The sequence below is a fragment of the Oreochromis niloticus genome, linkage group LG3, assembly GCF_001858045.2.
Source record: "Oreochromis niloticus isolate F11D_XX linkage group LG3, O_niloticus_UMD_NMBU, whole genome shotgun sequence".
NCBI classification, from domain to species: Eukaryota; Metazoa; Chordata; class Actinopteri; order Cichliformes; family Cichlidae; genus Oreochromis; species Oreochromis niloticus.
Genome location: NC_031967.2, coordinates 15,616,463 through 15,635,144, shown reverse-complemented (window position 1 = coordinate 15,635,144; position 18,682 = coordinate 15,616,463). Strand labels below are relative to the sequence as shown.

Sequence of the window (18,682 nt, the reverse complement as noted above, 5' to 3'; positions counted from 1 at the left end):
TACATTAGACACTGATGTGGTGGTACTTTAATGTTACTATAGATGTATGACGTGTTTCATTGTAATTATTGTTATTTAACCCTGTCATGGATGACTTATAATTCATGCATGACAGGGTTAAAACAAAACTATCAACCTAACCTGCTCTGGATCATTTACCATGTTGATCTAGCCAGGTGAGATAGCCGCTTTCCTTACACTGAAAATTCTGACTTTAGGCTCAAATTATGTCGCTAACGCAGGGATCTCACTTCATTTCACGCCCCTCTGAACCTCTTCACTAATGTTTAAACTGCTGGTTCTTCTTTAACGTTGGATTTATCTGAATTAAAAGCTGTGCAGGATGTCAAATTAATCCAGTATTTCTTTTGTAACTTAGCAGTCGTTAGCAAGGATCTATGTCTATACAATATATGTAAGCAGCTTGCTATCATCAGCTGATAAATTAGCGCTCCATTGTCTGGTCCAAACATGGCCGCTTCTGTTTCCATAGCAACCTGGAACTACCCAAAATGTTGTGAATGTTTGATCTAGAATCCAGTGGGTGATGTCAGGCTGTCTACTCCCATCTTTTTTTTACAGTCTATGTTTTTTTTTAAATTAATAATCAATATTGCTGTTTTGTTTATCAAATTGCTACTGACCTGCTGTCAAGTAAACCAAGTGTCTGTTTAAGTAAAGTCTTCACAGCTGATTGGTGTGAAATTTTAAGTTTGGATTATTTGTATTGTGGCGATATAAACTTTATTTTAAGGGAAAATAAAGAGGTATGCTTCTTCCATTGCAACCGCTAAACTGCCCCGCCCCCCCCCACCCAAACACCTTGGCAGATAAATATGAATTTTTATAATTGAAGCTATATTTCATGCAAACTACTCCAGCAGGTAAAGTTACAAAATGAATGTATAAAAAGACATAAAAATGAGAATATTATTCCAACAATAATGACAATAGAACAAAAGTTTTAATTTCATTTTTACAACGTCTTTTCTGAAGGTGCAACACACTGTCTAACAGACAAACTGCAAACGGCGGTGCTTGTCACCATTAGATGTAGCACAGAAATGAACGCACGCGTGGCAGATGTTTGAGTTCGGTTTTGTTTCTGTGTGGCGCTTCAGGTATGTTGTCATACACTGAGAAGTGTGGAGGTGGCCCATCTGTCACAGCACTACTAACCCTGTAAACAAAATCCTGAGCTGTCATTCACTACACGCCCACGCTCTTTTATTCTCACTGGTTACTTCTCAGGCAGGCAGCGCCGATGAAGGTGAAAAAAAACCTCCCCCAAATATAAACAATTCTACGTTACAAATACAATGCTGAACAAACCGGTTTGCAGAAGGTGTAAGAAGTGAAAGTCACAGTGTGTCGCTCCAGGCAGGCATAAAGATTAATGAGCTGGAGGCATGAAAAAAAAATGCAAACCTCAACATGAAATTAATTTGTACATAATGAATCATTGGAGTATGAGCGTGATCTTCCTTTAAAGGTTAATAACTTCTGACCTTGTTTCTAACCAGCTGACCTGTAGTTAATATGAACACAAACAATCAGCTGGGTATTTATACTTATCAATTTACTGTATAGACACGCAGATGCTGAATAGGTGTGTATGAAATTAGGACCAATCAGGTAGTTATGCACACTCAAGTCCATTTTCCAAGCCGTTAAAAACAGATTTTAGATTGATAACCATTCGGTGTCGCTATCATTTAGATTTATTGCACATTATACTATGCAAAAAGCAATTCATCACTTCTAGTAACTCACATTGATTTGTTATAGTTAACTATGGATTGCAGCTAATAGCAGGAACTGTTCTGAACAAGACTAGATTTTAATGGTGGGTTCAAGTCCTGCAACCAAGACCTGCACATCCAATGTTAAACTATTAACATGGTTTCAATCCCTCCTTCAAGGATGTTATTGATTTTTGTTGATTAGGATTACTCAAAAACATGTGGTTGGTTTTCTAGGATTTAGTTTTTAATCAGATGTCAGGAGTTAGTCTAGATCCAAGAACGTTTATTACGAAAGTTATGAAATGGTTATAACAACTAAACAAAATTGTACAATTTTACATCCCATCTTCACAAACGCATATCAAAGAGAAATAAGAAAAGTCCAGGCAATCACTTGATGTTATCACCGAGATTTCCACTATCTGAAGGGACTTTTCAGCCCTGGCAGAGTCAAACTGCTCTTATTTCCAACTAGATTAAAATATTAAAACAAGGTTTCTCAGTTTATATCTGCACTCTGTCCCAAGCTCACTGCCTCATAAACCTTATCAGCACAAATGCCACAATAACAGTTTATTATTTTGGCTATGAATGAAGCCGTGTGTTCCCACTTTTAATAATACCAAAACTGACCAAAAGTCTACTCACTGTTCTGTCTAATCAAAGTAGCTGTGAGGAAAAAAAAAATCAGGTTGTATCTTTAAAGTTTATGATTGTTGTACAAAGAAAAAGCAGGTTTTTTTTAGTATGGTTAACATGAGAGCAACAACCAGTTCAATCTGTGAATATTTTAGCGGTTCAGTAGAACACAGTAAGGATCTGTGGACTGCTTGATCCTCTTTATTCCATGTACCTGTCCAAAAGCATCGTGTTACCCTCTACTGTATCTTGTGCTGTGCCTCCGAGACAAGACATACCAACTGCTGAGTTACCTAACGCATGACCTGAGATCCTCCCCCTCTTCCTTCCTGTCCTCAGGCGCTGCTCTGTGCTCTGGGGACGCTGTAAAGGCAGCGTATTTAAAAAGGCGCAGCACAGCTACTGGATCCAAGTGACATCAGGTACTTGTAGGGCCGCAGGGGGATTTCATGACTGCACTGAGATCACACTTTTTCTGAACATGAAGCACTTCTCCTACTGGCTTGAGGTGATCATGATATAGGCCTTTATGAACGTCAGACAATGTTGCATAAGATCATTGGTTAATGGAAATCTGAAGAGCTCTCAGAGAGGTTTTTGTTATGAGGCTGAGGCCGTGACATGCTCACAAAGATCCAATTTTGCTCTCACTGAGCTCACTTTCAGTCTTGCCTACGCTGCAAAAGTATTCATTGTGTTGTTCTATATCGCCACTGAAAGCCCATCTTGGTGTAATTTAAGCCTCTAAACACCACATGTACCAAACAGCAGTATTACTTATTTGATATGAGGCTGTTTTGTCCAGATTTGATTCGACATCATATTTTTTAATCCGCATTTAACTGCTCCTTAACATAAATATCTAATCAGCAAATCACCTTTCAGCAATTTAAAGTAGTTAGTCAAGTAGACACAATGAAGGTGACTTGCTGAAGTTCAAACTGAGCAGGGTTGGTCCCACACAGCCATCTCTAGGGTTTAAAGAAAATGGTCTGAAACTGGAAAATATCCAGTGAGGGTTAAAATACCTTGTTGATTTCAGAGGAGAATGGACAGATTGTTTTGAACTGACAGGAAGGCAAAGGTAACTAAAATAACCACACATTACAAACAACATTTAGCCAACCAATACAAGACTGGAAAAACACTGCCTGGTGTGATGAGTCTCACTTTCTGCTGTGACATCTGGCTGTTAGGGTCAGAATTTGGCATAAACAGCAGGCATGGACTCATTCTGCCTTTTATCGATGCTTCAGGCTGCTGGTGGTGTAATGTTGTGGGGGATATCTTCTTGGCACGCTCGGCCACTTTGCACCAACTGAGCATCATTTAAACACCACAGCCATCCTGAGTGTTGTTGCTGACCATGTCCATCCTTTTATGGCCACAGTGTAAATATCTTCTGATGTCTGCTTCTAGCAGGATAACACACCATGTCACAAAGCTCAGATCACTCTAAACTGGTTTCTTGAACATGACTTGAGTTCACTGTATTCAAATGTCCTCCACAGTCACCAGATCTCAATCCAATAGAGCAACTTTGGGATGTGGTAGAACAGCAGATTTACATCATGGATGTGCAGCTGACCAGTCTGCAGCTACTGTTTAATGCTATCATGACAATATGGACCAAAATCTGTGATGAATGCTTCCAGCACCTTGTTGAATCTGTTCAATACAGAATTAAGGCTGTTCTGAATGATAAAGGGGGTGAAACCCATTACTAGCAAGACATATAATAAAGTGGCTGATGAGTGCAAGTGGTGGTTTCTGCCACAATAGCCTCATTTCCTTCATGTTGTAAAACCCAGCTGAGATGTGTTTCAGTAAGACTGATGCAAATGTTCAAAACTTTCTTCATATTAAAAACACTTCACAAACAAGTGTTTTGGGAATAACTTACATCTCATCTGAGTGAAAACTGTTGGAGCAATTCCTCACGGAGACGCATCGACCGTTTTTGTAAATAAATTCGACTTGTTTAATGTCACTCGCACCTCCTCTGGTAATCAGTCGAATGTTTTATCCCATGTAATGAAGCAGGTGATGCCTCACGATGTCCTGACCCTCAGACTGGAAAGTTTTTTCTTTTACCCGCCCACGCTGAACATCAGAAGCACAGAATACCCTCCCACTCACTACACAGAAATGAAAAATAAGCTAAAGGACCAAGGACCAATCCTGTCCTCTTGATTCAACCCACCTACATGTCCTCGGGTGTTTTTCTCATTTTACCTCTGCTTTTTCTATTTTCTGATTATTAGACGGCGAGCATCACACAGAGCCACTGTTTGCATAGATCCTTGTTTCCAGTAGCCGATGCCTGGCACCTCCTTCTGTAGCAGGTTGTGAAAGACAGCAGCGTAGGTGACCAGTCCACAGCCTGTTATGTGTCTCAGCTGAGTCACACTAAGAATTTATGACTGCAGTAGCCTAAGCTAACAGGGTGATCATCCTATCAAACAAAAATATTGTGTGTTTACTTATTGTTTTAACTGGAAGCAACAGTGCATATCCAGCCCATCTTATCTCTAAGGGATTCCCCATCTGCTCCCTTACATTTACTTTGTGGCTCATTCTGACTCACACATTCAGAAATGAAAATGTACTGAATGTTGCCTAAACTCTCGGGGACCAGTGTTCTTTTTTATTGTGAAGTTGGATTTGTTTTACAGTTAGATGGTGGATAATTAGAAGATTTTGTCGCACTGTTTGAATGCCTTCTTTTAAACTGCTAAAAGGCCTTGAGGCATTTTGGAGGAGGGGACAAAAAACAGCATTGGATAATTACTTTATGTACATAAATGCATCTTCTCAAAGGAATGTCATTTGAGGCTCTAAAGCTGTTCAGGGCTTCCACTATGATGCATCACTTGGGTAATACAGCGGTGCAGAGAGTTATATTGGAGGTGACACCCCGTCAGGGCTATAAATAGCTTTGCACTTTCCCCCCAGGAGCTCAGCTAGCGCTCTCCCAGGCATTTGATCACTTGTTTGTAGTGAACTGACATCACCCACTTCTGCCTTTTTCTCACTGACTTTCTGACTCCTACACATAAACACACGCACACACATACAAAACGCTGTAGCTTAATTATAGCTTGAATACAGTGCTCATGGAGACCTTCATCAGCTGCTGTGATGATGATGCCTTTGGGGGCAGATAGTTTGCCTCAGGGTTTCCCTAAACTACGCTACTACACTTACTGATGACTCACCTAATCGCTTAAGACTCAACTACGACTGCTGCGAACAAAGCCGTGGGCACCGAGTAAAGTCAATTCTCAGACACAGCATCACTCTTTAATAAATAAACTGCCGCTCTTAATTGAAGGGGAAGGGGATTCAGGCACAAGCCTCATAACATGTGGGAGTATGAAGCGAGTGAAAACGAAAAAAGATACACAAAACCCCTGCAGGCTGTGTCTGACCCCGGTGAGTCACTGTCTACGCGAGCTTCTGCAGAACTGAACATGACTCAGTAACAAGCACAAACATTAGTGAAGTGCACTTCTATTGCTGGTTACCTTACTCCAGCTTGGAGTTTTATCTCATTTATTGGAACACAGAGTGCCGCTTGTACAGTTTTTGCTTTTTGAAGTGCAATTCCCTTTTTCCTTTAGACAAAAATGCCTCACTGAGATGTTCCAAAAACACCGAAAATTGCAGTATGTTTTGGAGACGGGGTGAGCGTGTTCTCTTAGCACTTAATCAATTTACACTTTAAGAATTTTTAAGGAAGAAACAACTTTGTTAATGGTTAGTAAACTACTATGGTTATTGACCAATTTACGGGCAATTATAAAGTCTGAATTCATATAAAAATAGACTGGTGTTTAACTAACAACATGATGTAAACTGATTAAAACTTAATTTGATTAACATTTTATTCTTGTTTAAATGATTAATAATGGTTGTGAACCCAAACTTTGCTTTATTAACATCAGTTTTTAAATTGTCAGGCAGTGAGATGTTCCAGAAGTTACACCCTTTGACATAACATTTAACCCTATAAGCATTTTTAAAATACTATAATATATAACTAATGGCTTTATTAAACAGAGCACTGTCGTACTGAGCTTTAAGGAAACCCCCTTGTACCTTAAGAAAGACTTATGGCTGTATATGTAGCAAATGTTTCACTTACTAATAATTTAAAGCTCCACCTTCCAAAGTCATTAACATAAACAACTTCAGTGCGTCCAAATTAACTAGCTAAGATGGATTATAACACTATCTGCATCCACTGAGAGGTTTGCGAGCTGACAGAAGGCTAACAGAGGGTGAAGAACTTATTTTCCTAATTAAAGACCCACTGCTTCTGATATAGTGGCCGATTAGAAGTCAATAGATCCAGGATTATTTAACTTTCAGTTACATACGTTATTAACAAGATTATTGCCAAATTAATAAAAAGATAACTACATGGACTCCTGAGAGACAGCTGATGTTGGATCTGCAAAGCAAGTCTTTCCAAGTCGGTGGGAGAGTGGGACCAAAAACACAGCAGGTTTAAACAAAAACAAAAAACACAGTTTTCAGGCTCAGTTAGAGGTTTGATTATGTGAAAATTGGTGCTCTCTAAGAATTTACACATATCTTTATGTTGGATTTTTTTTTAAACAAATGACAAACGTAAACGTTAATTTTTCTTACTCTATGTAGCGTAACAGTCCACGGGTTGTGTAATCAAAATATATTTAAAATATATTTAAAGTGTCTAAAGTAAATGCAGTCATTATGTGATGCATGATATTGTATGTATCATATGCATGACGGTACTATATCTGATGACTGATATGTGTATATTTTCTCTCTTGAATTTTGCACCTATTGATGGTTTTAAGTACTTATGTACTGCTGGTTAGCTTCATCTGTCATAAAAACAAGTAACTATTTTAAAATTAATATTATGGAATACAAAGTACAATAACTGCATCTTATAACATAATAAAGAAAACTTTGTACTGTGGAGTAAAAGCAGAAAGCCGCATAACATGAACATATAAGCACAAGTACATAAACCTCAGTAAACTACTTGATTGTACTCGGTTACATTCTTACTGTTCCTGTTTATGCTCCAATCCAATGGAGTTGAGTACTCTTAATCTTACAGTCCTTTAGTCCATCGTATTTGATCATGTTGTAATTTCTTTGTTGTGTTACATAAATAGAAAGTGAATTCAAAAGGACATTTTTTGGCACTGTTCAATGTCCTCCCCTTAAAAATGAATCAAAGATAAATTAAATAAAAAATAAAATATAAAATCGATTCAAGATAAAATTGTGTAAAGAAAAATATATTTTACTGTTACTGCAGTAATTAGTGGCAAATAAATGTATCTTCGTATATTTAAGTCAAATTTTAGGCGAAAATCCCGTTAAGAAAATTTAAAAAGTGACATTCTAATAGTCCTTCCTTCAAACTATTTGTTTATTTTTGCATCTAAGACAGAAAATATGACATGACAAATCCACGCTCGTAATAAATAATTCATATGGGCAAAAGGGGGGCGTGTGCACCTTGTGCCATTTGGTGACGGCTGATCCGTCTCACATTATTCAGAAACACATCCCGGAGTTTATCTGTGCCCTTTGCCTCCACATCCACGCTGATTGGGAGCAAAGCGCGATCAGTGCGAAACTCGCCGGTGAATAACTGAAGCGTGACGACTTGTGTTTGTGCTCAAGTTTGCTCAAGGTGAGCCGAACGAGGCATCGACAAAACATTCGAACATGTAGGAAACGAGGTGAAGCTTGGGTTCATTTTTTTCTGAGATCAGGTTTTTGTTCAGTCATTCATCACACTTGCTTTTCTCGGTGCCCCACAGATCGCTCTCTGCCTGATGGCTGTTCCGTTCGCGTGTTGTTCAAACTGTCGTTGCTGCTGAAAGACGTGACCCCCGCGCATCGCAGAGCGCCACACGCGCACCTGTCGGATGTAAGTGGGAAGCGGTCGGTGAGCTTAGAGAGGGAGAGGGGGAGAGAGAGAGATGGTGACTGCTGGGTTCAGCACGCTGGATAGCGCTCGAGGAATTTGGAAAGTACGGCGGCGGCGGCGCGCGGACGCACGAGGATCTAAGTGAAACGAGTGCGTGGAGCCGCCGGAGAGATGAGCCACCATGGTGGATTTGAAGTTCTCGTTTGCAACAACAGGCGCAGGTAACGTGCGAGTGGACTTTCTGGAGTGAGACATGGACTTTGCTGAAATCATTTTCGCTTTGTTCATCGTCGTGGTCGCGATCGTCTCTCTGTTGTCCAACTTGTTGGTGCTGCTATGTTTCGTCCACAGCACCGAGATACGCCGACAGGTGCCCGGTGTTTTCACCATGAACTTGTCTTTCTGCAACATACTCATCACTGTTTTGAACATGCCGGCCACTCTGGTGGGGATTATCAGAAAGCAGCAGCCCTTTGGAGATTGCGTTTGCCACACGGTGAGCTTTCTGGAGACTTTTCTCACCGCAAACACCATGCTGAGCATGGCGGCTCTCAGCATAGATCGGTGGATAGCGGTCGTCTTCCCGCTCAGTTACTCCACCAAAATGCGCTACAAGGACGCGCTGATCATGGTGTGCTACTCCTGGCTGCACTCCTTTACCTTTTCCCTGACGGCGCTGCTCTTCTCCTGGGTCGACTACAGCGACGTTTACGCGTCCTGCACCTTGCAGCCGAGCGAGGAAGGCAGCGACAGGATTAAGTTTACAATCTTCACTATCGTTTTCCACGCCACCAGTTTCATTCTGTCCCTGCTCATCTTGTGTTTCACCTACTTGAAGGTGTTGAAGGTCGCTAGGTTTCACTGCAAGAGGATTGACATTATCACCATGCAGACTCTGTTCCTGCTGGTCGATATTCACCCAAGGTAGTTCACCTCGTGTATTGTGAGCATGATTTCTCCCGGTCTGTTTTGACAGTGGCCTTGTGGCAAAAAAGTCTAAATGTTCTTTGCTGTTTTCAGCGTGAAACAAAGATGCTTAGCAGAGCAAAAGAGGAGAAAGCAGAGAGCCACGAAGAAGATCAGCATCTTCATCGGCTCATTTATCATCTGCTTTGCTCCTTATGTAATCACAAGGTGAGTCAACTCATACATAATTCAACTTACTGCAAAACAACTGCTCAAGAAATAACCGACCCCACACATTTGCAAAATAATACATCTTCGACGGCATTTGACTAAGTAGAAAATACATTTAGCCAGCATGTTGAGATCCGCATCCACACTGATCAGCTTTGCAGACCTCTTTTCTTCACATGCTAATGCAGTACAAACTCACAAACCTGTCACAATGTCAGATCAGATACAAGCAAACAGTTTATTCCTTGCTGACAGCACACCGCTCATAATTTCAATGATCATTTCCTTAAACTGCGATAGGGCTCATTAGCCACCTGTGCTGCGCTAAACATGGCAGGCTACTTCCAGTGAAAGACACGCATTAGAGTCTAGGACAATAGATACAGTTTAAACAACCAAAGAGGCTCCCAGAGAAACGTGGAAATGCTTTAGTGGGCCACAAATCGCCCAGATGCGGTGCTGATGATCCATCAATCTGACATTTGTGGTGTGCTCATATATGGAAGGGAAGAAGGAGGACAAATTAGCAAAGAGCAGTGTTCGAGGTGGAGTAACCCCCCAATGACAGTGCCTGCCCACAGGAAGTGTCTAGAGTGACAGTTGGCACCAAAGCATCCAATTATAATAATATATACACATATTTTATCTTTTGTACTTTTAAAGGAGTCTTTGCCTCTTTGGTATTTTGATGGTCCTGTTTGATTTCACTGTTCCACATCCCCCCTGACCAGAAGAATACAGGAGACTGTGTTAGAAATGTGGAGAGGTGCTCAACTGTGTGGTTTAAGTTGAAAAAGGCTACTTTAACTGATAATATAGTAAGTAAATAAATAAGAAAATGTAATCTCCACTGGATAGAAAAAACAAAAGAAAAAAATTCTTTTTTGGATAATTTGAAGTGCCTTAATCAAATCTACACAATACCCATGATCATATGTAATGCCTTGAAAAATTATAATTTCTCCACCTTTTTTAATGTTTTGATTTGATGTTAACATGGCATTGAAAATTCTTTAGCATTTAATTCAGTCACTAACATAATGATTTGGAAACTATCTAAATGTCTGTGTAGGTTCTCAGTAATCCAGGTCATAGTAGTCCAAGGAGCTTGAAAAGAAGGCGATGGCACTTGTTTAACTGAAGACGATTCTTAGATGAGACATGAAACATCGTCAAAAACTTAAAGTCCAGGCATCTTCTTTTCAAGCTCCTTAGACAACTATCTAAACCCTTTTAAAAAATTGTGTCAAATGAGACCATGTTTTGAAATCTATCTGTTCATTTTTAATTTGATGGGATCGATATGTTAAAAAACACGTTAACTGGTGAGACAGGGACACGTCTGTCACTGTGCTGCTTCAGCGTTTCTTCTACATGCTGTAGTTTTCAAATGTATTTTTTCACCTGCTCAGAGTATCCTTGACTAGGATTTTTAGACAAAGTCTGCCCAGTGAGAGTTAAACCTCACATTTCCTTAAACATGATGAAAGTCTTCAAGGCCTTTTTTGGGTACATTTTGCTTTTGTGGTGTTTTTAGCCAAAAAAAGTTAATTATTAGGTTATTAGAAAGTACCTTATCTAAAATATAAAAATGCAGTGAGTAGGAGGACAGCTTAACAATTGGGGTAATTGAGAGGTTTTTCTTGGTATAGTATGGTAAATAAGCCACAGTAAATAAGCCTCCTGACGTTTTCTTTCTTTACTTAGGAAACTTGGTTCTGTCAAAATATATAATAACATTAACATTTTGGCTGTTTTTTTTTTTTTTACTTTAATCATAAAAATAAATGGTGGTTTTCCTGCAGGGTAGCCAATCTGTCATCAGGACCCCCTTACTGCAGAGTCATACTGTTAGATTACACACAACACAGTTTGGTGTTGTTGTCTTGGTGTTATAATAGGTTACACTTTCACTGACATTGTCCGTGTGGCAGCATATGTCACTTCGAAACCTGTATACATTATTCAGCATTAATGGGCCGTCATAAATGTGCATAGTACTCATGTAGTGTGCACTAATGCACCCTCACACTGTCAGAGACAATAGCTTTTGAAGTGTGCTCTGATAACAGAAAGCAATGATCCTGTTATAGTTCTGAGACTTATAGACACAAATATACATAAACGGAGACTAAGTGGTAGGAGAGGGCTATTTATACACACGGGGTAATCAGGGAAGTGGAGACAGCTGGGTGAAATGAGACACAGGTGAAAACAATCATGACAATCAGGGGAGGAAGCAAAAGTCTGATACAGGAGACGTGTTTCAAAGAAAAAACCAGAAATAGCAAAAGCTCCAACCAAAAAACAGGAACAAAAAATACAATAACAAAAAATCTAAACGGGATTTTACAGGAAAAACTCAAATCCAGATACTTTTACTGAGCAAACTGAAAACAGGGCCAAACCCAGGGACCACAGCAGGTCTTCTTTAATCCAGAGGACACAGCGTCTGTGGTTTAAAAAAAAGAGTCAGATTTAATTGAAATAAAACAAGAAAAATGATCAGTTTCATCAGCTGATAGTTTGTCTGTGTGCTGTTTTTTAGTTAAATATAGCTTTTGATTATTAGTTTTTGTTAACGTTTCACACAGCCTCCCAACTTCGGTTGAAACTGAGTTCTTTGTTTGGTTTGTTTTTCATTTAGACATTTTAAAATCTGCCACACAGTTCCTTTTGATCATTAATAACACGAGTGGTTTGAACATAAAAATCCGAGGTGAAAAAATGATAAAAGATCTCCGTCTTTTGAAAGGTCAGAGTTGTAAAAAAAATTACACCACGTTACACCTACCTTTGCAAAAGAAAAAGAAAAAGAGCACACAGTTGCATTTCCAAGCCTCTTTTATGATCATTATAGAGTACCTAATGTGTTAAAGGTTTTATGGTCAGTCTTACCTAATCATCTGACATAACATCAGGACAAATCTCTGAGCGGCACCTTCACTAAAATCCACTCTGTTTAGTCATGTTTCTCCTGACGCCCCTTCAGGTTGGCCGAGCTTCTCCCGTTCGTGGACGTCAACCGCCACTGGGGAATCATCAGTAAGTGCCTGACATATAGCAAGGCTGCGTCTGACCCCTTCGCCTACTCTCTCCTACGTCAGCAGTACAAGAAAGTCCTGGTCACCGTCGTCAACAGGCTACTCCGACGTGACCTGTACCCTTCGTCTGGCCATAACAGCTCTTTAGACACGGAGAACGACTACTGTCTCCAGAGGATCAGTTAATGGCAAATGCAGGACGTGACATATACACACGCTACAATGCAGGCCAAAAATAAAGGTTGCCTCTTGCAGAAAGAAAAGGTGGGTGGAGAGAAAAAAAAGAACAGGAGAGAGAAAGAGAGGACAGGTTATTGTTAGAAAGAGAAAAGAGAATCGAAAGATGGGACAAGGAAGTGGGTGGAAGGTGAAGAAGAGAGCAAAAAAAAAAACCATAAGGAAGACGGTGGGCGGACAGGAATGAAAAGGTGGCGATGTGGGGGAGGATGAATGGGCAAAAAGATAAAGAAGAGATGGGTAAGACGACAGATAGGGAGCGACAGGAGCAAGGTGGAGACGTTGGGGAGTGACGGCAAACAAGGGATCTGTGATTCATCAGGAACAGCAAACCCCAGAAACCACACAGCCAGTCTGTTTCACTGAATAAGTCATTGGCTCATCTAAAACTGAAGGGCCGCACAGCTGGAGATGAGGTCCCGTCTTCACTCTGAGCGACATGTAAAAGGTGGCCTTCCTCTACTCCAACAACTTTATAATCATTTCAAACCTGTTCTTGGCCCACTTAACACGGAGGCTGGTGGTCGATAAGCAGCCGAGCGACGACGGGCAAAGACGGAAAGACTTTTGTTGCTCCTGCTTCTGTATAATGTACCGTCAGTGAATGGATGCAGACTTAAATGTGGAGGCTCAGCTGCTGCACATTATTGCCATGTTCTGTATTGACTGTGTTAGACTACTTTGCAGTGTCATGTCAGTCACTTAATATTGATGCACTTTGTCTAATTCTCTCAGAGATGCTATACCTAAAGGAGCCAAAGGCATTTGACATTTACACCCTAATCTTAAAGGATGAGTCTGGTGAGAGGCTTTATTCTTTGTTACTGTCACCAAAATCAGTTGGTTTGTTGGTTTCTCAGTATTTTCCAACTTCCCAAGCATCCCCGTTCTTTGAATTTCTCAAGTATAGACAGCAATTAATGTGCATCTTTAGACTATTTCCATTAATACACAGGCCAGTCTTTAAAAGCTTTGTTTTTTTAAAAATACCGTAATTGAAAGTTAAGCTATATTCTGTATTCATCACATGTACAATGGAATATGCCAAGGCTTTGTTTGTTTTAGTTTTTCTAATTATGTCTTATAGCTCATGAAAATCGCACATCCAGTACAACATTTACTAACATCAATCACAGAATTATTTATGATGGAGAGATGCCCAACTTTTTAAAAGTATGTAGAGGTGATCTGTGGCTCTGCTGAGGTTGTAATTGAAGCGGGGCAGGTGCAGGAAAAAGAAATCAGGATCTCCATAAGGCTCGTCAGCACATGAAAGCATGACGAGCTCTGAAACCTCCTGGTAGATGCTGCTTTGACTTTGGACTTCATAAAACACAGCGGACCAACCGTCAACAACACCAGCAGATGACATAGCAGCCCAGTTCATCAACACCAGCAGATGACTGGACTTTAAACACTCCACTCCAGTCTCCTCCAGGCACTAGGGCCGAGATTTTCAAATAATATATACAATTTTAGATTCATCTGACAAGAAGACATTGGTCCCAACAGCCCATTTCTTTCCCAGGTAAGATACTTCTGACATCTCTGGTTCAGAAGTGGCTTGATATTAGGAATCAAAGTGGTAAATGGTGATGGACTGGTTCTTATACGGCACTATTCTACTCGACTTGAGCACTCAAAGCTCTCTGATACAACACACCCATTCATACAAGCACTTTCTTTCTACTCTAACATTCACGCACACTCACACTCTGATGGATACATTGGAGAGCAACCTGGGGTTCAGTATTTTGCCCAAGGATACTTGCACGCAGACCAGAGCAGCCAGGGCTCAAATCACCAACCTTCTGGTTAGTAGATGGCCACCACCAGCTGACATTTGTACATGGTGGCCCTTGATGCCAAGTCACCAGCCTAAGTCCACTTCTTGTGAAGCTCTCACAGTTTCTTGAATCGACTTTTTGGCAGTCCTCTCATGGCTACAGTCATCACTGCTGCTCATGCACTTTTCCTACCACACGTTTCCCTTCAAGTCAACTGTCCATTAATATGCTTCAATTCAGCTCTCACTGAAAACAGCCAGTCTTTTCAGTTGAGACTGTCGGTGGTCTACTCTGTTTGTGGAGGGTGTTGGTGATCAACATCTGGACAGCCATCAAGTCAGCAGTCTTCCTGTTGATCGTGGTTGTGAGGCCTGAAAAAGACTCAGAGAAATACAGTATTTATGACGTGTGAATAGTAATTTACTCAAACTGAGAATGAAATCGTAAGATAACGAGATACCGGATTTCTGATTTTCATGAGCTACGATCATCAAAGTTACAAAAAAAATATGTCAGAAATATTTCACATTACATACAATGAATACAACGAATGCAATGAATATTTCAATTAAATTGAAAATAAATGAACCTTTTCACAATATTGCAGTTATCAGGATACACTTGTAGATGCCAGAAAGAAGATAAAAAACTAATTGACCACAAAGCATCCATTACTGAATACTTGGCTTTCTTGGTTTTCCCAAATTTTATGTTAGTATGCAATTGAGTCATTATCTAATTAAATATGCACCAGTCTGCAGGTTGAATAAAGCTAGGTTGTGTGGACATATCCCAAGAAATTAAGAAATGTTAATTTAATCAGTCCATAATTTTAGCATGCCATTTTAGCTTTGAGAGTTAATAAGAGGGGGAAGAACACTTTTTGATTTTTTTTCATTTTGTGGATTTGTTGACAGTAAGAAAAAATATGGCAAAGTACCAGATTTATACTTTTAAGTTAGAGTTTTTAACTGAATGTACCTGATCGCCCACTTTTAACTGAAACGCGTTTGTATAATTGTGTTTTGTTTTGCCAGCTGACTGGAGAAGTCGTTTCTATGGCTATTTACATAATGATATTACATATTTTGCACTGTACAGGAACAACTTTTTGTCTAGATACATGGGGAGCAACGTGATGTAGCATAGGAGTGTTTTCAAAGTGCTTTAAAACACACTGTTCTGTGCTTGTGCCAGATTGAAATATGTGACTTTTCCAGCTGTTCCACACCAGAACCAGAATAGCTGCTTTATTATAATAACAATTATTATTATTACTAAAATAAAAATCTGTTTATTTGGATGTATTTTACTCACATGTATTTTTTCCTCCCGTGAGCCACTTGCTGTTCTTTGGCAGTGTGATTAGCTATTAGTGGAATATGTGCAATAATAAAAAGCTGTCAATTATAAAATATGAATATGAATGTTTTCACTGCAACGTTGCTGAACGTACACAAATGTCCTTTAATTACATCATATTTCATTTCCAGATTTGATTTGCGAGCTTTTATATTGAATTCAGCCCATGGACACGACAGGCCGGCACACTGAAAGACAAATAGCACGTCTTTTATTTAAATTTGGACTCATTAATTTCAGATTTTACAATCTTAAACAAATAAAGTTGAAACAGATGCATTTGAAAAGGCTTACACGGGGAAGTGTTCTAAGTTATTCTCTGAATAATAAAAAGCTTTCCGGTTTGCACCTGTTTCTGCCTCACAGCCCTGATTGTGGCGCAGATAGCATGCAACATAAAAAATGACTCTGGTGTCACGTGGAGAACTTCTCTTGCAATATCGGCAAGTATAATTAAAGAGAGGAGTTCATCTTTGTCAATTAATATATTCAAACTCAGTAATGAATCTCTTTTAATCTGATGCGTGGAAACAGACCAGCAGTAATTACTGGCAACATTAAAATGAGAAATTCCCATTTTTGGTGGCTCAACCACCGGCACCTCTGAATTCACAAGCAGTTAACGCTAAAAGCAGCTCGGGCTCGTGCAGAAGCCAGAGCTCGGCTATTTTTGCACCTCTTAATTAACCCCAATCACCAGAACCTGATAAAGGAGAAACTGGTAATTAAAACTGCTCAAATGGAAAATGTATGCATGGCACAATATGTGTCACAGCTGCTCGAGTTTAAAAGTACGGAATCGACTGAGCGAGTTTGCAGACTGTCGGGCCTCTCTTGAAAATATGCTTTTTACATGGCTATTAATACATGACTCCTCTCACACTCTAGAGCAGCCTGAGGAGGATTTAAAGATAGCAGCATTGTCTGCATCAGTGGTAAATACCTTAACCTCCTTCCACACTTCAGTCCACCTACATATGCTGATAAAGGAGACAAAATGATAACCTTGTAATTAAAATAAGGAAGAAAAAAATCCAAGATAAACTGAACTAGAAGAGTCGATGGAGAAGGAAGAAGAAGGTCAGAAGGTCAGAAGGTCATAGGAGAGGGCGCCACGAGAGGAACTGTGGTGCTGCATGAGGAAGTCAGGAGCGGCAGAGACATGTATGAAGGTGGTGCAGGACATGTATGAGGACAGTGAGACAGGGTTGAGGTGTGCAGCAGGAGTGATAGATGGGTTCAATGTGGGAGTGGGACTACATCAATGATGATCGGCTCTGAACATCTTCTTGTTTGCAAAGGTCAGGCAGGAGTCTCTGTGGGCTATGATGTTTGCAGAAGACTTTGTGGTGTGTAGGGAGAGTGGGGAACAGATGGAGGAGAGCCTGGAGAGGTGGAGGTATGCTCTGAAGAGAAGAGGAACGAAAGACAGAATACACATGTGGGAATAAGAGGGACACAGGTGTAACAGTGAAGCTGCAGGGAGCAGAGGTAGTGAAGGTGGATGAGTTCTCATGAACCATCCACACCGCACAAGAGAGGTGAAGATAAGAGTGCAGGCAGGGTGGAGCGGGTGGGGATGAGTGTCAGGGGTGATTTGTGACAGAAGGATAACAGCAAGAGTGGAAGGGAAGGTTTACAAGATGGTAGTGAGACCTGCTGTTATGTATGGTTTGGAGGCAGTGGCACTGACAGAAAGAGGCCGAGCTGAAGATGCTCAGATTTTCATTGGGAGTGAGAACGAACATATATTTGTATGTATATATATATATATATATATATGCACATATATATAGTTGTTCATTAAAAGCTGTTCTAAACACTTTAAAACACTTGTCCGTTGCTACAGATCCACTCCTTTTTGTCTCCAGCACAGTTTCCCACAGAGACACTTGATCAAAATCACAATTTACAAGTTTGTGCCTGTTTTCCGTAGAGGGTCACGTCTCCCACGAGGCTCTTTTTCCATTCAGTTTCTGGGGCATGTAGTAATTTGCATAATACATGAATGTGTTAAGGATCTAATCAATATTCCTGGTTTAGCTGAAGGATGTAGTAGTATTTTTACTTTACCACCACACCACCCTCCACCTGCCTGCATGATGAATACCCAGGCTTCCGGTTATGCAAATTCAACTCTGCCCAGCTTGAAGAAGAAAGGACTCTAAAACTGGCTCAATAAGAAAAACAGATCACCTTGAAAATGGTATTTACTACTACTAATATTTTTTGTCTAATAATGATTAAGATTTCTGCAGTATTTTATGTGATTAAGCCATCTGAACATCACCGTAAAAGCTGCTACGCATCCACTTTGATTGACTGGAAGCAAATTAAATCTCGGGTTTTGCACTATCATAGCAGCAAGTTTGAGGATTTTAAATTGTAAATGTTTCTTGGTTGCTAGGTTTATTTAATCACAGCCAACTTGTTGCACCAACCTTGTGAGTTGGACTCAGGCTTACAAATATTCTTAAAAAGTCTTAAAAAGCTTAATTAGAAATAACATGTTGTCCTATCAGTGCAAACATTAAATACGAATGGAGGCAATTTTTAACAAAGGAAAGCAAAACTGACACCAAAGAGAGAAGGCAAGAATAGATCAAAAGATATCAAGTACTCCAAGTATTTGCCAGCTGTACATCTACATCAGGTGTGTTATATACACTCACTGGCCACTTTGTTAGGTACAACACTTCACCTGCCCATTAATGCAAATGTCCAATCAGCCAATCACATGGCAGCAATTCGATGCATTTAGGTATGTGGACATTGTTTGAAGTTCAAACT

At 40.0% G+C, this 18,682-nt stretch overlaps 1 protein-coding gene across 1 annotated transcript; it reads left to right on the top strand.

The window, feature by feature from the left end:
• Positions 1-7,918: 7,918 nt before the first annotated feature.
• Positions 7,919-15,961, top strand: LOC100693923 (G-protein coupled receptor 26). Its single transcript, XM_025906141.1, has 4 exons — positions 7,919-8,085; positions 8,216-9,249; positions 9,346-9,459; positions 12,455-15,961. The coding sequence occupies exons 2-4, from the start codon at positions 8,579-8,581 to the stop codon at positions 12,690-12,692; spliced, it is 1,023 nt and encodes a 340-aa protein (XP_025761926.1). The 5' UTR covers positions 7,919-8,085; positions 8,216-8,578; the 3' UTR covers positions 12,693-15,961.
• Positions 15,962-18,682: the final 2,721 nt, after the last annotated feature.